At 35.6% G+C, this 20,000-nt stretch overlaps 1 protein-coding gene across 1 annotated transcript in view; it reads right to left on the bottom strand.

Annotated features, from left to right (window-relative positions):
• HELRODRAFT_191307 (hypothetical protein) overlaps positions 1–16,644 on the bottom strand; it is a gene marked incomplete at its 5' end in the record, with an annotated part of 25,820 nt that extends 9,176 nt beyond the window's left edge. Inside the window, 37 exons of the mRNA XM_009017873.1 lie at positions 104–211; positions 404–511; positions 791–844; positions 1,084–1,137; positions 1,501–1,554; positions 1,778–1,831; positions 2,790–2,897; positions 3,197–3,286; positions 3,629–3,682; positions 4,007–4,060; positions 4,324–4,377; positions 4,693–4,746; positions 5,104–5,256; positions 5,485–5,529; positions 5,706–5,759; positions 6,201–6,254; positions 6,548–6,601; positions 6,984–7,091; positions 7,277–7,420; positions 7,524–7,622; positions 7,773–7,826; positions 8,188–8,232; positions 8,477–8,530; positions 9,077–9,121; positions 9,295–9,348; positions 9,659–9,712; positions 9,966–10,019; positions 10,267–10,320; positions 10,651–10,704; positions 10,907–10,963; positions 11,501–11,575; positions 12,541–12,615; positions 12,842–12,889; positions 14,548–14,734; positions 15,455–15,686; positions 15,852–15,998; positions 16,518–16,644. Coding sequence (XP_009016121.1) covers positions 104–211; positions 404–511; positions 791–844; positions 1,084–1,137; positions 1,501–1,554; positions 1,778–1,831; positions 2,790–2,897; positions 3,197–3,286; positions 3,629–3,682; positions 4,007–4,060; positions 4,324–4,377; positions 4,693–4,746; positions 5,104–5,256; positions 5,485–5,529; positions 5,706–5,759; positions 6,201–6,254; positions 6,548–6,601; positions 6,984–7,091; positions 7,277–7,420; positions 7,524–7,622; positions 7,773–7,826; positions 8,188–8,232; positions 8,477–8,530; positions 9,077–9,121; positions 9,295–9,348; positions 9,659–9,712; positions 9,966–10,019; positions 10,267–10,320; positions 10,651–10,704; positions 10,907–10,963; positions 11,501–11,575; positions 12,541–12,615; positions 12,842–12,889; positions 14,548–14,734; positions 15,455–15,686; positions 15,852–15,998; positions 16,518–16,644 — 2,973 coding nt within the window. The remainder of the gene's footprint in view (positions 1–103; positions 212–403; positions 512–790; positions 845–1,083; positions 1,138–1,500; positions 1,555–1,777; positions 1,832–2,789; positions 2,898–3,196; positions 3,287–3,628; positions 3,683–4,006; positions 4,061–4,323; positions 4,378–4,692; positions 4,747–5,103; positions 5,257–5,484; positions 5,530–5,705; positions 5,760–6,200; positions 6,255–6,547; positions 6,602–6,983; positions 7,092–7,276; positions 7,421–7,523; positions 7,623–7,772; positions 7,827–8,187; positions 8,233–8,476; positions 8,531–9,076; positions 9,122–9,294; positions 9,349–9,658; positions 9,713–9,965; positions 10,020–10,266; positions 10,321–10,650; positions 10,705–10,906; positions 10,964–11,500; positions 11,576–12,540; positions 12,616–12,841; positions 12,890–14,547; positions 14,735–15,454; positions 15,687–15,851; positions 15,999–16,517) is intronic.
• Between the last annotated feature and the right edge of the window lie 3,356 nt (positions 16,645–20,000).

Here is a 20,000-nt window from a genome sequence, read left to right as displayed (position 1 = left end):
AGTTTTAAAATGTAATTTGTATGCAAATTAGTAAAAAGCAGTTTCATATATCAAAATTTTTGTTGGAAAAAATAAAAAAAAAGCATTAAAAAGAAGAACGAACAGCAGGTCCTGTCTCTCCTGGATCTCCTTTGCTTCCTGGCGCACCTGGTGGGCCCTGAACTCCAGGAAGACCCGCTGGTCCCCTGAATCCACGTGGTCCCTCGTTACCCTGGTGATGATGATGATTGTAATGATGATGGTGGGGATGATGATGCGAAAGATGGGGAGTGAAAGAGTGGGTGAGTAAAATAAATAGTGTTTTTGATCCTGAACCGCAATTTTAAAATTGACGATAACTGTAAAAAAGGTACTACAGAAAATGGTACTAGGAAATTGAAACTCGGAATATAATCCCCCTAACCTTGATACCGGCAATACCGGGGATCCCCCTCTCGCCCTGGTCTCCCTGAGGTCCATCAGGTCCATGGGGGCCTGGTACTCCGGGGGCACCTGGGAAGCCTGGCGGGCCCTGAATATTAACATGAAATATTCAAAAATAGTGGGCGAATTTAAATAATAAATTGTTAATTAGATGCAGGCACAAAATTGTAAAGATTGAATTGAATAAATTATTTAATTAATCGATTAGATTTCAAAATATTATTAATAAGATTTTATTGGATTTGATTTTATTAATTTTATTGGAAAAGATTTGGATGTTTATCAGAATAAAATTTAGAAACTGCACTGAATCGAGATGCTAATTATATGCAAATAAACGAATAAATTATGATAAATGACGGCTCACATATTCACCGGCGTCTCCCTTCTCTCCTTTCATTCCATGTTTGCCAACATCACCCTGCAGTCAAAAAATTAATTAATTAATTAAATTATTTATTTATTTTATTAATTGTTATAAAAATAATATTCAAATCATAAATAAAAGTATTTCTTATGAAAAAAGTAATGTTAAGAAAGTTTATTAAACATGAATGAACGAATAAATAAATGAATAAATGATCTAATGAACTAATAAACACTTGGAAAAGAGAATGAATGAAAGGAAAAATGAATTAATGAATTCATCAATCAAATAACTTTTTCTCCGATGACTCCAGGTCTTCCGACGGGTCCTGGTGCTCCCTCAGCTCCCTGTGGATGATTGGTTGGTTATTGGTGGTTGGTTGTTATTGTGTTGATGGTTTGGTTGTTGTTGGGTTGATGGTTTGGTTGTTGTTGGGTTGCTGCTTTGTTTTATTATGCAGCTTAGAAAAACGCTGCTCACACGCTACGATGTCTTCACTACTGTCGCACGCACACATCACGTAGGCACGCACAAGCATCACCTCATACACCCATGGTCTATGATAGTCATTCAGTATTTGATAGACAGTATTCGAAGCAGGTCATCGCAAAATAAAAGCGCAAGACGTGACGCTTTTATCGACTGAGCTAACTCGCCGACCAGGTAAATATGATACAAAACAGACAACAGGATACAAAATGATTACTCACGGGTAGGCCAACTTCTCCATCTTTACCTGGATTGCCGGTGGGTCCTGGCTCGCCCTGTCCATATTATTAAAATCATAATTGAATATAATAACTTATAGCACAACAGCACCATAAAACAGCTTGCACAACAACAAACAAATCACAAATGCAGAAACAACAAAACACTCCCAGAGTCCATGAACACAAATCGAGTAAAACACACAACACACACAAGACAACACACACAAGACAACTCATACAACAGCACACAGCAGCGCACACAACATCACAAACTCACAGTGTCTCCCTTCCCTCCGGCTGGCCCGTACGGTCCTGGCTGGCCCGGTCTGCCCTGTCCATTTCAAAATTATCAAACATTGTTTTTTTTTTAGATTGCTCTATCCATTTGGGTAATTTAAATTTTTACAATTTTTTTAGTTTAATGTTCAAATTTTATTAATTTTTTCTATCATTAAACTGGACACTGTTTAGACTTTGTAAGAAGTGCCATTGTATCAACAGGTCATCGTAGTTATTGATGTTGTTGATAACAATTTCGATCGAGCTTTCAAAATATTGTTATAACCGACCCCTTGAACTTGTAGGGTATGGTTATTTTTCTTTACGCGGATTCTTGATTTCTAAACAGACTTATTTTAGATGACTTTATTAGAAAGAAAACAGAGCTGGCAATTGCCGTAATCGATCACTCGTTCGTTCGACCGTTAAAATCGTTAGAATACAAAACAATAACTAATCAACAGTTAAATCACAGGATAAAACTAATTGTCAATAATTAAGCTTTTCTCGTCAGATGTTTCTTGACCGTAAATCCTAAGTATCCACTTCTCGGAAGATTATCGTAATTCACTCGCAGACCGCGTGTAGAATTCTTCGAGACAAACTTCTCCTTGGGCGTTATCGCTAATTTGTTTGCAGTACGCACACAAAATATCTCTGCGATAATAGGACCGCCTGAAACTTCTTCTGACTTCTTCCTAATTATCGTCGTTCCTTGTTAATTCGTGCACTTCTCTCTCTAATCTCTCTTCTCTTTTCTCTCTTTCTATTTCCTCTTTTTCGTTCCTTTCCCTCCTTATATAGTTTGTGATGCCGCGTCACGTGACTTTCCAATCGTTCACGCCTTTTTGCTAGTAAGTGCATCACATGACTTTTACAACCGTTTTCATTGGCTCCGCCTCTTAATTAAATTATCAAGCGCTTCCCTTTAATTTCTAATTACCAATTCTTATCTTGCCTTCACGTCTGTAACAATATTTTAACTAATAAGATCAATTTAGAATTCTAACGGGAGCTCCTTGCGGGCCGGCCTCTCCTGGAACACCCCATGCCCCCTTCTCTCCCTGGCGACCTGGATGGCCGAACTGTCCTGGTTCTCCTATCAATCCTGTTGTTCCCTGTGTGTGTGTCGCGTGTGTGTGTTGGAGACAAAGGTACGTGCATGAATACTTGTGGATGTATGTATTGCAATGATTATTGAATTCATATTCCACGTATCGTCACCTATGTGCATTATCAGCTTGCTTGTTTCAAACTGTTGCATCTCTGTTTCAATTTTAATAAAGTGCATATTTCGATAGGATACACGATTTATTTGCATGTACCTCTTTACCTATGTGTGTGCGTTTGTGTGCGAGTAGATATTTGTATATGTGCGTGAAAAGTTGTGCAGTTGTGCGCGCGCGTATGTGTGTACCTGGAGTCCTGGCAGTCCTCTCTTTCCTGGGAATCCTCTTGGACCTGCCTGACCGGGTGATCCCGGCAAACCAAGAAGTCCTGCTGGGCCCTGGTGGTTAATTGGTTGGTTGGTTTGTTGGTCAGTTGATGAGTTGGTTTGTCGGGGGTTGGTTGGTAAGTTGATGAGTTATCATCCTCATTATCCTCCTTATTATCATCATCATTATCCTCCTTATCTTCATCATTATCCTCCTTATCATCATCATTATCCTCCTTCTCTTCATCATCACCATCATCATAATCATCATCACCATCATCATCATCATCATTATCTTTCTTATCATCATCATTATACTCCTCCTCTTCATCATCACCATCATCATAATCATCATCATCATCATCACCGTCATAATTATCATCATCACCACCACATTAAACTCCGCCCACTAACAGCTGGTCCTTCCTTTCCTGTCTCTCCTGGACTTCCCCTCACACCAGCTGGACCCTGAATTATATTTTATTTAATTTATATTTAATTTAATTTATATTTTATTTAATTTAAATTTTATTTAATCCATATTTTATTTAATTTATATTTAACTTATATTTTATTTCATTTATATTTCATTTCATTTATATTTTATTTCATTTATATTTAATTTAATTTATATTTTATTTCATTTAATTTTTATTTCATTTAATTTAATTCAGGTAGAATATGAATTTAGATTCGGAAGATAATAACAAGCGTTGGTAAAGCGTAGATATCAGGATTGATAACAACAAATATAATAATAATAATAATACAAAAAATAATAAATGAACTAACGGGATATCCCTGCTGTCCCCTCTCTCCCAGAAGTCCATGCTCTCCTGGGGGTCCCTGCGATGGTGATGATGATTACAGTAACGATGATGATGATTATTTCATTTTGATAATGATGGTGATGATTATGGTGATGATAACGATGGCTTTCGTGATGGTGATAGTGATTACCATGATGATTTTGATGATGATAATGGTCGTTGTCATCATCATCATCATCCTCCTCATCATCCTTATCATCATCATTATATCGCACATCATTAACATCAACATCATCGTCATCTTCATCATCGTCATCATTATCAACAACAGTAACTCACGGGTTGTCCGACTTGTCCGACTGGACCAACTTGACCTGGAGCACCTGGAATACCCTGATGGGGTAACGTGATGACGTGAGTCAGTTAATTATCTAATTGGGTCACGTAATCATGTAACTGGGTCATCTTGTTATATAATGGGTCGGTTGCTTTGTAAATAGGTCATTCAATTACGTAATTAAGTTAGATGTATCTAATTAGGTCAATTAATGTTATCGTGATTTTTATGTTAATGAGATTTATAAGATTTATATATGTAATTATAAAGGTTACGGAAGCATAGCATTACAATTACAATCCATAAACGACATTAACATTATAAATCAACACTACACAAAATCGCGACACAAAATAGAAATAGTTACTGACTGCTTCTCCACGTTCTCCGGGGAATCCGGCAGCCCCATCCTTTCCTTGGGGACCCTGTCGTGGTGTGGTGGGTTGTGGTGGTGAGTTGTGGTGTGTATTGTGAGCAAATTTAAAGACACATCAGCACATTTTAGAATAAAAATCCATTTAATCTAAGTCTAACATACTCGCAAAATCTTTAAAAAACGCTGTTATTATTCAGCCTCTACATTGTCATCATCATATTGATCGCGGAAACGCTCTTATTGATCTTATAATGATCACCACAAATTTCATCATCATCATCACCATCATCATCGTGGTCATCATCATCATCGTCATCCTTGTGGTCAACATCATTGTCGTCGTCATCATCACCATCGTCGTTTTCATCATCATAACAATCATGTCATCGCTATTATTGTAACTCACGGTTGGTCCCTGAGGTCCTTGGAAACCGACGGGTCCCTGTGGTCCCTGAGTTCCTTGCTCTCCTTGAGGCCCCTGCAGACCTTGAGGGCCAATGTCCCCTTTGGGTCCTGGGTTGCCTGTCGGTCCTGCCTTGCCTCGTGGTCCTCTAGCTCCCTGATTGTTATAATGACGATGAGGATGATGATGGTATAGATGATGACGAGGATGTTGATGACGATGATGATGACGATGAAGATGATGATGACGATGAAGATGATAATGACGACGATGATGATGATAATGTGAGGAATATGATAGATGTTAAATTGATATGTTAAACACACGCGAACTATCGTACGAACAAACATACGAACAGACAGACGGACAGACAGACAAACGTACCTGTGGTCCGAGAAGTCCACGTTCTCCTGCTTGACCGACTGGACCCTAAATAAATAACATTAAACAACCTGCAGTGTTCTAGCAATAAAAATTCATAATCAATGTGTATAACTGAAAAAAGAAACACAATATTTTTAATAAGTATTGACATTATTATAAATATTATTATTATAATTTAAATAATAATAAACAATTTTGTTTTAATTACTCAGGGCACTTACTCTGTTTCCTTTGGCTCCTTCTTTTCCAAAATCTCCCTGGTTGCCTCGGTTGCCCTAGTTAAACGTTAGATAAAAGTTAATTAAACGTTAATTAGTTAAACGTTAATTGAACATAATTAATTAAATAATTTTCGTTTATCGTTTCATAAGAATAACGACAGAACGAGTTATTTATTGAATAAGCGAACGAATGAATGAGCACAAACAAACGAACGAACAAACGAATGAGTTAATGAGCCAACAAATCAATAAACCAAAACTTGAACAGTTGAATGCCAAGTTTGAACGAATATACCACTACGACAGACTCACAAAAAGCCAGGTTGATTGTGGCAGATGAATTAATGAATGAATTGAAATAATGCTTAAACGATTGAATGATTTAAAACAAACGGATTAATTTGAAAACGACGACAATAACGAATCTTTATTTGAATAATGCGTGGACTAGACTGATAAAATTTTATAATGAAAAAAGAAAAAAAGAGTACCTACCTTCTCTCCAGGGGCTCCAGGCACCCCGGGAAAACCGGCCTCACCTTGGTGACCCTGTCATTACGGTTCAAAAGGTTAGTTAACAATTTTGAAGCAAAATTAAATTTTTTTTCATCATAAACGGCGTGACCAATAAAGTCAACAAATCATTTCTTATACTTTGGGGTTCCTTTTACTTCATGAGACCCTGGTTAAAAATATTTGGAACCTCTGGTGTCTATACCCCTTGCAGCAGCAACAAAATAGCAAAAACAACACATCACCTATGACTAAACAGCAATAAGAGTAAAAAACAACAATCACAACGAAACAACAGCAATATCAATGGACAACTACAACAACACTACCTTCTCTCCTCTGGCGCCAAGCAAACCGGGCTTGCCACGTCCTCCGATGGCTCCCTGAGTGAATTTTCAATATTATTAATTTTCAACATCATTACTTTTCAACATTGTTACTCTTCAACACTATTACTTTTCAACATTATTACTTTTCAACATTATTACTTTTCAATATTATTACTTTTCAACATGATGTTCAACTAAAAAATAACGGTTGAAAATTGAAATAAATTAAAAAATTTCAAATTAAAACAATATCGCTCTTTAAAACTCTACAGAAAATTTTAATTTACTCAGCAGATTACTGACAAATGAAACGTCAACAAAAAGTTGATTGTGGATGCCAGCGTATTTAGAAATTGTAGGCTTTATAAAAATTTCATTCACAACCAAACGGCCAACAAAATTAACAGAGAATTAATATTAATCCGATAAAACCAACCTTTGGTCCGCTGGGACCTTGGTCTCCGGGCACTCCCCTGTCTCCCTTCTCCCCCTTCTCACCTGGTCGCCCAGTCTCTCCTCGTATCCCATCTACTCCTGGATAACCCTGGTTCACGGGGTTGTTGAAAAGTTTTGCGGTTAAGGTTTGATTAAATGGTTGTTTTTAAATCAGATTTGCTTATTTTGAATCAGATCGGTAGATTTATAAAAAATTATCAAATCAACCATCTGTTGATTTTGGGAGTTTATTAAAATTGGGGCTGAATTAATCAAACTAGTTCATCGAGCCACCTGTTCGCCGGTGTTTCCTCTGGGTCCTCTCTGACCAATATCTCCTTTGGCTCCTGGGGCACCGGCAAATCCCGGAGCGCCAATCATTCCTGCTGGGCCTGTCTCTCCCTTCTCCCCGGCTGGTCCCTGCATGCCATCCAGCCCCTGATTCGTTCAAGTAAAAAATGAATGAATCGAGTTAAAATAATTATTAGATTTAATTATTATAATTAATTATGTAATTCATCGGATTGCCGTGAAAGATCACCTGCGGTCCTTCGATTCCTGGCATTCCAGGCTTTCCTGGCTTTCCAACGGCTCCTTGAGGTCCCGTCAATCCGTTGGGACCTGGCGATCCTGGAGATCCCTACACGTGATAATTTGGCTACCTTGTTTAATCTCCTCATTGTTTGAATACAAATTCAGTCGGTGAATGACGAACGGTTACATTTTTAAATGTCGAAAATGATCGATCGATAATTCGTTGATTGTCGGTCTGCTACAAAAGAAAACTTACTACTGCTCCTGGCGATCCGATAGATCCTGCTTTTCCGGGCAATCCAATGGGTCCCTGGAGATGATTGTGAGGATGGTGGTGGTGGTGGTGATTGGGAGTAGTGATGATGATAATTTTGATGATAATGATGAAAATATTTGGGAACGATGAATGATAATTTTTAATAAGCTAGTAAAATCTTTTTACCTGGTGCCACCACAAACATTATCATCACCAAATCCATCATCATCACAATCATCATTGCATTCATCATTTTCACAATCATCATCACCATCACCACCACCACCATCATCATCACCACCATCATCATCATCAGCAGCAGCACCATCACCTTTATCATAACCATCATTATCACAATCATCATTATCATCATCATCACCATCATCATCATCATCATTTAGACCAATGGACTTACAGCACTTCCTTTCTGTCCAGCGGGTCCCTCAGATCCGGGCACTCCCTATTGCAACCAAATAAATCACCATCATCATCTCAATCATCATCATCACCATCATCATCATCTTCTTCACGGTCATCATTATCAACATCCTCTTTCTCATTTCTTTTTATCATTAAAATCATCATCAACTATTTTAAACACCGTCATCACCTTCATCATTGGCACCATCATTTTCATCATCACTATCATCATTATCACCATCATCATCATCATCATCACCATTACCATCATCATCATTACTTACAGGAAGTCCTGGAATTCCGGGTGGACCAGCGCTCCCAATGTAACCTCTTGGACCCTGGATACATCAAAATGATGATGATGATGATGACGACGACGATTATGATGATAATGTACTGTTACGATGATAATAATGATGATAACGATGTTATTGATGATAATGATTACGATGATGACGAGAGTGATGATGATGGTAGCGATATTGAATATGAAAGCAGGTATGGATGAAACTGGAAAATATATTTCACTATCATTAACATAAAATACCATTTAGCTGTCTATAATATTATATCATCATTAATGATTATCACAATCGAGGTTATCATCACCACCATCATCATCAAAACCTTAAAACATCATCATCAGCATCATCGTCATCTTCCTCATCATTACAATCTTCATTTTCCTCATCTTCATCATTGTCCTCCATCTTATCATCGTCATCAACAGCATCATCACTATTCTCATCATCATCTTCCTCTTCAATCTTATCATCAGACTCAGTATCATCATCTTCATCATCATCATCTTCCTCATCGTTAACATCAACAATATCGCCATCATCGTCATCATCATCATCATCGTCATCATCATCATCACTGACATGCTCTCCAGGAGGTCCGGGTGGTCCTTGTGGCCCAGCGTGTCCCTGCAGTGAAAATATGGAGAGGAAAATAATTTTAAAAATTTATTTAAATTAAATAATTTAAAATTAATACGCGCATAAATTGATTTTGTTTGAAATAAATAATTAACTATTTACAATTAATAATAAATATATTAATTAATTGAAAATAATTTGAACAAATTTTACTGGCTAACAATTTCTCCGTCTTTTCCAACTTGTCCAGTTTGACCAACTGGTCCTTGGGCACCCTATTATTATTATTATTTTTAATATTTTTATTATTATTTTTATTATGAAAGGTTAAAATTCATTCATTCTTATTTCCGTTGCGTCAGAGATATAAAATAACCATCCACCACAATGATTACTACATATGGTAGGCGGGAATGCGCTTGCATTCGATCCAGGTCAATGCAATAGCAGGACCAGGTGACTTTAACCATTGAGCCAACAGGTTATTATACGAGGAATATTATTATCATCGATGAGAGGATTTTATTCTTTAATCTTAAAATTCATCTTCAATGAAAGTAAAATAATTAAAAAAAAACAACTCACCCTCTGTCCCTTGACACCGCACAACCCCTGCGGTCCCACAAATCCGGCGTCACCCTAGAATCACGTGGTAATAAATCTTAGGGCCCCACCGTAGTAACCACCACACGCATTGTCACCATAATCGACATCACCATCATCATCACCATCATCTCATTTCTATCACCACCATCATCATCATTATCATCATCAACATCATCACCATCATCTTATTTCTATCACCCCCACTACTATCATTATCATTATCAACATCATCATCAACATCATCATCATCTTCTTTTTCCTCTTCATCATCATTATCATCACTCACAGGCAGTCCCTGAACTCCGGGCGCTCCTCTTTCGCCAGTGTTTCCAATAGCTCCCTGGACATCATCAAGTAACATTAATTAATTAGTTAGTTAGTTAATTAATTAATTAGATAATTAAAAATTATTGTTAAACAGATTGTTGCATGCACTATTAACAACGCGCCAAGTTCATCTGCATCATAAATTCAATACTGAATTTCAAAAGAATTTTCAAGGTAATAATAATGATAATAATAATGATAATTTTAATAATAACAACCACAACAAATAATAATAAAAACGAAAGTGAAAGTGAACAAACAGTTTTTCCAGATGGCCCGGGAATTCCAGGGGACCCACGTGGGCCTGATGGTCCCTATGATGATGATGATGATGATGATGATGATGATGATGATGATGACGATGATGTTGGTGGTGATGATGATGATGAGGATGACGAAGATGAAGATGATGAAGTTAGTGGTTATATAAATGGATAGTTGTCAATATATCAATAATGATAACAACAACAATAACAATGATGAATGAAACCGTGATGATGTGAGTAACTAAGATTAGGCACAATTTTTTACGATTAGTTTTATCATCGTCATCATCATCAACACATCGTCGTCATCCATCATTAACACTGTTTTTAACATCGTCGTCGTCATCATCGCCGTCGTCGTCACCATCATCATCTCACTTGTTCTCCCTGCTCTCCAATCTCCCCCCTTGTGCCTGGCAGTCCCTGGTCACCCTGAATCACGTGAAGAAATTTTTGTTACTCAGTTACGGAAAAAAAATTCCAACAAATAAATAGAAATAATTAAATATATCGCGGCATTTAATGGATCTAGATGAATGAATTCCAATTTAATGTCATTTAAATATATTTTGATTCAATGTTAATTAATGTTAATGTTAATTAATGTTAATTAATGCTAATTAGGGCTACTCACAGGCTGTCCGGGCAATCCCGTGAATCCCTGCCCTCCTGGAGCTCCGTTCAGAGCTAACTGTGAAATATTATAATGTGATCAACTTATGAATGCACTTCTTCTTTAGTCATTAAAATATTTAATTAGGACAATTAATTAATTATGTGGTAAATTATTTGAATAAAAAGTTGATTGAAGAGTTTAACAATTCAATCGAGATCTCCAATTGAAGTTCCAAAAAAATGTGTCCGGTTGAAATTGTAAAAATTTATTGCAAGATGTCTTTCACACTTGTAAGTGATGTAAATCAACGCTGAGGCGCAGAGACCTGGTTCGAAAGCACGGATATCTAAACTTTCCGTAAACAACCAATCCACACCTACGTATCACGCTTTTCAAAGTCTATTTATGATGATATCTGAATAACCATGGAAAAGCCGGTTTCATTAAAATCTCAAGAGATAAAACTAACACGTTCTACGACACTATATAAAGACAACAACAGCAGCAGCTGCAACAACAAAAACAACAACAGCAGCTGCAACAACAACAGCTGCAACAACAACAACTACAGCTGCAACAACAACAACTACAGCTGCAACAACAACAACAAACCATGTGATTATCAATCCTGCTTTTGAGAGTTTCAAGTTCGTAGGACGGTCCCTTCGCACTATCTCTCAAGGCTAGCTAATTATAATATGCAAATATTGTGATAATTATGAGAATAATTAAACAACTAATTATAATATATTTCATTACTCTATACACTACCACACCATCACATTCACGACATTTACATATCTCTTTTAGATCTTTAAAGATCGTTGAAATATTGTGTTTCTTTTCTAGAAACAACCATTTTCGTTTTTTGTCGAAGTACAATCCACAACCATTACCAACGCTGCATGCTACTGTGAACCGTCTGTATTGGATGATAGCAGATCGAAATCAACAACAAACCCGGATTCGTTTAAAACTTTGCATCCAATACCAATCTCGACAATCATCTTTCCACTTTTCCGTGGTTCTTTGCAATAATGTTACAAATGAACTATAAAGTATGATGATGGATCAGTTTGTCGGCTCCCAATTCTTGCTTTGATACTATCACCGACCTCTCCTTAACTGTTTGACCTCCAACATTAGAATTGTCTCTTTTGGTCTTTTTAAAGTTTGTTTGTTTTAGCATGAATTGCAAACTCCATAAACCCTAAGTCATGTTAAACCCATTTTCATCTTCATAATCAGCATCACCACCATCACCATTCACATCATCATCATCCTCATCATCATCCTCATCATCCTCATCCTCATCATCATCATCATCATCCTCATCATCATCCTCATCATCCTCATCCTCATCATCATCATCATCACTATTCACATCATCATCATCATCCTCATCATCATCCTCATCATCATCCTCATCATCATCATCCTCATCATCATCCTCATCATCATCCTCATCATCATCATCATCCTCATCATCATCCTCATCATCATCCTCATCATCATCATCATCATCATCCTCATCATCATCCTCATCATCATCATCACTATTCACATCAGCATCATCATCGTCATCACCACCATCACCATTTACATCATCATCAGCAGCAGCAGCATTATTACACTACGAAAAAGTGACTAACGGGAATGATGACGACATGACCGGAAGGACCTGGAAGTCCGATGGATCCGGGAAAGCCATCTCTACCTGGATATCCCTAGCAATAAAAAAAATTTCAAAATATGCTTGCTGATATTTTAATGTGTAGAATGAAAAAAAATTAAATTCTGACAATAATAACATTAACGAAACGACAACAACAAAAACTACATCATCGTAATCATCGTCATCAGATCATCAACAAAAACAACGATTTCATCACCATCATCATCATCGTCGTCGTCATCATCATCAGCAGCAGCAGCAGAAGCAGCAGATCTAACCGTTTCCCCTTTGGGTCCAGGCGGTCCTTGGGGCCCGTGTTCAACTACCTAGTGGTAGTGGTAATGATGGTACTAATCATTAATGTGATGGTGATGATGATTAGGGTGATGATGATGATGATGAATAGGATGATGATAATGATTGCGAGATTCGTGGTCGTTAGGATGATGATGATAGTGACGATGTTTTTGAGAGGTGATTCTGATTTATTAAAAATCCGTCTGAATAGAAATAGATGAGATGACTTGAAAGATGTAGAGATGGGTCTATAGAATGTCTCATAAAACAGTAAATGGTAAACAGAAACTAAGACAAAGACAAAATAGCAATTTTAAAAATGTGCGAAAATAAACGATAACCCAAAAAACCAAACCAACGATGTATTTATGGAAATAAAATGAAAAAAAAAATTAAGAGAGGAAAGGAACAGACATATACTGGTTCCCTTGGTGATGTAGCAGGTGGACGTGTTGTGGTGGTTGTAGTTGGTTTTTTTGTTGTGGTGGTTGTAGTAGTTGTGGTGGTTGTCGTTGTAGTAGTTGTCGTTCTTTTAGTGGTGGTAGTTGTAGTAGTTGTTGTCGTCGGAGTTGTAGTAGTGGTTGTAGTTGTAGTAGTAGTGGTAGTTGTGGTAGTTGTAGTAGTTGTAGTAGTTGTGGTAGTTGTGGTAGTTGTGGTAGTCGTTGTTGTAGTTGTTGTTGTTTTGGGAGGTTTTGGTTTTCTTGTCGTTATTGGAGCTTTTGTTGTTGTCTCCTCCGTTATTTGGATTCCTGTTGAAATATAGACAACAACCTATTAACAATTAACACGGTAAATGGGATGAGTTGCGCTGAAGGGCAAGTTTTTGTGGAGGTTTAACTGTTTGCGAGCCAAAAATTAATGTGTGTTAATTGCGTTAGCTGAAGGTGTTCTTCTGAAAATTAGAATCTCTTTTAGTCTATTTTTTTTACTTCTGTGGGAAGCATAAATACAAGTTTGTCTAGCAATAAATTATTTGAGAAAAATTGCTAAGCCAGTGGGTGAATAATTGAAAATTTAAAAAAAAATCAAAGTTAAAAATTTTAAATAATAATTTATCAAAATCGATTAACAATTGAAATAATTAGAAAAATGTTGTTCATTTCATGTTGATATAATTAAAAAAATTTAAAAAATTAAAACATTTAATTATGATACAAATTGGAAAATAAATTAATATCACCAAAAAAAACATAAACGACAAACCAACACATCTTTCAACACAGTATTTGTGGAGCTTGTCTGCATCGTCGTCGTTGTAGATGAAGAACTCCTCCAGTTCACCCTAGTACAATTTTTCTCATTATATCACCATTTTATTTATTAGTTCCGTCGTTTATAATTTGAAACCGTTAATCGGTTAATCGGACCACATTGGAACTTGAACGACTCGGTTTGAATTTAAGAGTTTAAATTGCCAAAATAAGCTTGAATAATATGATTTCAATCCGATTTCGATTATTTGCTCGTAATAAAATGATGGTCCGATTAACCAGTATCAACTGAAATATATATAGATATATATATATATATATATATATATATATATATAAAATAGACAAAAATAAGAAATAATCATTGATTGTATATTACTGTTTAAGATTCTCTACTTATAATCGCTTAATCATTGATTAGTTATTAGAACTTAAAAGGCATGAGATTTAAGATGGTATGATTTGCAACAACTCACGTTCAACGTATCATATCTCTCTCCTGTCTCCACTGATAAAGTCCCTCCGAACTGGTACAATGAGCTTGAGCCGATGTCCAGCTGATTGGCTTTGTACCCTTTCTTGATTTTCACTTCGTCAACGAGAGAGCAGTTCACGTGGAAGGATACGTCGCCATTGTTGAAAACAACCATGGCCGTGTGGAAGCTGTTTGGAAATTTATTTAATTACGTAAATAATACACAACACACACACACTCACACACACACACAAGCACTATATATAATATATATATATATATATATATATATATATATATATGTCCAAAGTGAATATATATATATATATATATATATATATATATATATATATATATATATCTTAGCAAATGAAAAAAGAATATTAAAGTAAATAAAAGAAGCATAGAGCCAACTCATTGCAGTTAGCAAAATGACTCTAAAATAGTTATAAACATAGCTGACACATTTAAATAAAATTGCATGTCTTTTACAATTTAGATTTACAATCAACCTGAATCAACTGAAAAACTATCGCCCCAAAACCCACAGATAGGAAAAATCTTTCCTTAGAATACCTGACGTTTTATTCCAATGTGTGATATACCAGAATTGAAAATTACATTGAAAAAAAGCACTCCATTGTGACAGTGCCTGAAGTTTCCTTCATGTTTTGTAATTTCAAGATTGGTATACATATTCGTTGAAAAAAATCTTCCGCACTTATCAAAAATAGTCGGCAAAAAGCAGTGGCGGCGCGTACGTTTGAATGAGGTGCTTCCATGGAGGTGGATGCTTGTTTATAAAATGCACATTTAATGAGAGCCTGCATTCATTTCTATGTAAACGTGCACGTTTTGAAATGAGCGTATCGTGCACCTGTTGTTTTTAATCGTACAACATTGCTTACTGGTCACTGTTGAGTGGAAGAGGTGTGGGCTTGCTATTCGTTATCCAACGCCCTGGTTTTTTCTTCTCCCGGTAGAAGACACCAATTTTCCTCGGAGATTCATATTTCACCTGGAAAGATAAATTTTGGTCATTGTCAAACATTCGGAACAAGGTGGTCGAATATTCTGTGGTCTTGAAGGTCCAAATGACGGCAAAACTTGTACCGAGTTTCATCGCTTTGGTAGCTTTATCTGAAAACGTATAGTTGAAAGTTTTGTGATATGTGCATGAGGTTAGATATTAGTAAAAAAAAGGACGTTCAAAATAAAATAAATGAATGATTTAGTTTAAATGTTTCAAAACGGAGTTAAAATTACTCAATTGTATTAAAAATTTTATCACATAAAAACGCTAACCTAGGCCAATTACATTTTTTGCTTCGTATTCGACTAAACTCTCATCTACAAAATGATAAGGCAGACCGCACGTTCCGTTGTCGTAATACGTTACGTAATTTTCATCCTCTTTTGCTGGTTCAGGTTTTTCCAACACATCGTATGTTTCTATTGGGATTTGTTGGAATAAAGTTACCAATAACGTGTTAAAATGATTTTGGTTGGTGACTATAATACAGGCTGTTGACTTCTATGTGAATGTATGAGATAAATGAAATCATTATTATCAATAATTATTGTTATATGACTAAATATAAAAACATTTGCAGAGAGATAGGAAAACAAATTAGCGAGAGGAGTCCGTGGGAAGACCATAAAAAAACGGAAAGAATAGGAAAATAGGAATTTTAATCTATAAAATTAATAATTGTTAAAGAGTTCCAACTGATTATTTAATAAAAATACAATTGATCTCAGTATTAATGGCAAGTAACGACAGCGAGAATTTAATTTCAATAAACTTAAAAATCGGTCTACAAATTTTTTATTGAGTTTTGTTTTACAAGTAAACGTAAGATAGCAAGAAGCGCGTTCACTTGAAGGAAAAGTTTGTTAAAAAACTTATACAACAAAAAGTCTATTGCCTTAAAAATTTTTTTGAAAATCAAATTTAAAAAAATTACTAACTTTTTGGGTCCAAAATTTTCTTCCTCTGGCTAGCAAATCCATCAGTGAAACAAACAAAAGACAAAACAACAACAGTTAATCCAATGAGTAGGATACTTTTATTGCCACATGCGGCTGGGGACGCCATTTTTGGCCGGCGCTTTTCGGGAAACGCGACCCGAAACGTCGACTAAAAAAGTTAGGGGCAAAAGTTCAAATTAGGTCAGTAATTTTGCTACTGGGGGTGTCCTAGAACAGTTGACCGCTAATTCCCATAGCGTAAGCAAAAAGCAATCGTTCTATCGCAAACCCCTATCTAGGCGACAGATTTCGATGAGCCTATACTAACCTCTATACGCAAATCCTTCAATGTATATTATATATTAAACAATTTGCTTTAGATTAATATAAAATATAGTGAGATATGGAGGAAATCTGTGGGTATATAAATACATACACCTCAAAAGAGAAGGATGAAAAAAATAAAAATAAAAAGGAGAGAGAAAGATAAAGAAAGAGATGGGTAGGAGAGAGAAGGAAGAGATGTGAGCGTTAAATATGACTAGGGAAGTGTCTACAGCTCTTAAGAGGCAGACAGTAGCTTATGTAAGTCAATCCTAAAGATGTATAATGCAACACATGGGATGTTTCACTCGAAGCAAATGTATGAATGGATGTTACTCTTACACTCATTCAACGTTATATTTTCACTCCACTCGTTCCCCACTGCAGTATATATGGTGTATGGAAACTGTATTAATAAAAAGATAGAGATGTTCATGACTCTGGAGAGTATGGCAGAATATAAATTTTTGAAGTAGTGAGATATGGAGTAAAAGTAAGAGACACCTCTCACCATTTCTTACTGGCGGTATATAAGAATAAAATCTCAAACTGCTGACTTTAAATCTGTTGAAGCAGTGTAGACGTGTCGATGGTGACGATGCTTGTTGATGACAACCTGAAAATTAACTAGTCGCTTTTTTTGTAACTGGAGTAAAAAAATTTTTTTTCTATTCAAAGTTAAAATAGAATAAAAATCTGGTTTTATCACAAAAACGTTGAAAAAAAATTAAATTTTATCATTTTATTTTAAATTTTAATTTTTTTTTATCTAAAATTGAAGTTCAACAATTTTTCGTTTATAATTAATTAATCAAATAATTTAATTATTATTTCAATGTTTAATGGTCACAACCGACTTTAATTATTTATTTTTTAATAATTGAGGATAATTAAATGGATGTATGGATGGATGGATGGATGGATGGATGGATGGATAGATGGATGGATGGATGGATGGATGGATGGATGAGTGAATAAAAAGCGGATGAATGGGTGGATAAAAAATGGATGGATTGATGGTTGGATAGATTGGTTACTTGTATTAAAAAAATTAATAAATAGACAAAAACCAAAAGCCACGTTCATTTATCCATCGGTTCTTCATTCAGTATTCAATCAAAAAGTAATTTGACAGAATTAAAAATAATCCAACTTTAGTTGTTGTCATTAATAAAAATTGAACATTTATTATTTTTTTGGCAAAATTAAAAATTTTTGAACTTCATATCACTACCAATATTTTGTCATCACCAATAAGACCGAAGTCAAGTTTTCACTAGGGCAGCCTATCAGTGTAAGGATTGACTCGTAGGCAGGCAAACACACCGCATAATAATAATAATAATAACTGAGGTTTTTCTAATAAAGTCTCAGAATGAGATATTGAAAAGCGCTTTCCTTCATACTAGTATCTCAATTTTTTTTATTATGAAGTTAAATTCTATTACAAATTTATAGGTTGGCGAGTTAGCTCAGATAATAAATACGCCATGTTTCGCGTTAGTATTGCTCGATAACCCGGTTCGAATACTGCCTGTCCAAAACTCGAAGACTATCAAATGTGTATGTGCAAAAATAGAAATAGCAATAGAATGCAATGCATCCAGCTCTGTGCAATAGAAAAGTTGAAAAATAGAATCTGTAATACTGATTGTTTAAAATGAGTTTCTAAAGACGTTTTTTTTGCAAATTATTTCCTTCAAAAGTTATAAGCATTCAAGTCGTTTCCATTTTATAATATTTTTTAGTTTGTTATATGAGCTGATGATGACTTTTGATCGATACTTCAATATGATGATCGTTCCTGGTGTGCATTTACAAAGATGAATGTCCCTCACCGCCACCATCACGTAAGGTGATTGTGTGTCAAATCGGTGTATTCACGCTTGCACAGATGAAACTGTACATCCTTTACATTCAGTAATATTTTTGTGTGTCCGTTTGTATATATGTATTATGTATGTAATGTATGTACGTGTGTGTGTGTGTGTGTGTGTGTGTGTGTGTGTGTGTGTGTGTGTGTAGTGTGTGTCTGTGTGTGTTACAACATTGTATGCTATTGCACAACATCCAGTCACGTACGAGTTTAGCGGCCTATGTTTGAAAGTTTAAGTACTGAGTGAGACGAATGGTTGTTGTACGATGTTGCGAAATAGCGATGAAATGAGGGAGTGGATGGCTGGATGGACTTTGACTGACGTACATGAGTTTTCTTCAGCGTGTTCTCGTGTTCGGTTGTAATTATTATGGATCTTGACGTAGCATCACATTACGTCATCTTCAGCCAGTGTCAAATTAACATTGCGATTGTTAAATAAGTTTTGTTGCAATTTCATACATATTTGTAAAAACTAGATTTTTCATCGTTATACATAATTAGTGGTAATGAGAATAATTTTTTACATAATTAGAATAATTTACACAAGAACTTACGTAGAGTTGTCGGTTGACTATCATGTCCCGGCTAATAATGCAAAGAAAGTCAAAAGCCTGTGAGAAATGTGGTTAAACTGTTGATATGTATTTGTATACTTCTTTTACTCTTCTACAACTATACTATACTACTTCTTTGAAGGATGCATTGATTTGCAGCGCGAGTTTCAGATGATGAGTGTTGGATGATCACTCTGCTGGTTACGAGATATGCGTATTGATACGTACCTGCCCGTACGGCGTCTTAAATGTGCTCTGTTGCAACTCATGCATTTTCCAGCCCACATGTGTTGATCGAAGAAGATCGATTTACTGCGAAAATTTATTTCTCTTAAGAAGTAGAACTATCACAAGAAGATTTTATGATATGTTTCTTTGTATATAAATTTTAAATCAACAAAATACTGGTGCAATATATATGACCGTGAATAAATGTTTGGCTAATTATTTGAAGTTATTATTTTATATCAAGATGGCGAACGAAACAAAACTCACACACACACACACGCACACTCACACACGTGCACAATTCCATACACGTCAACCTAACACTACGTAACGTTACAATTTTTATTACAAATCATTGTTAGACCACGATAATTAAAAAAATCACAATGCCACATTTATTTATTTAATACAAACATCATTGAAGATATATGCCCATTTTGCATTACTGACTTTCTTTAATGAACACTCAACAAGTCTGATTTTATTAAACTCGTATAA

Source organism: Helobdella robusta (genome assembly GCF_000326865.2).
Source record: "Helobdella robusta unplaced genomic scaffold HELROscaffold_20, whole genome shotgun sequence".
In the NCBI taxonomy this organism is placed as follows: domain Eukaryota; kingdom Metazoa; phylum Annelida; class Clitellata; order Rhynchobdellida; family Glossiphoniidae; genus Helobdella; species Helobdella robusta.
Note: the sequence above shows the minus strand (reverse complement) of the source record. Positions and strands in the feature narration are given on the sequence as shown.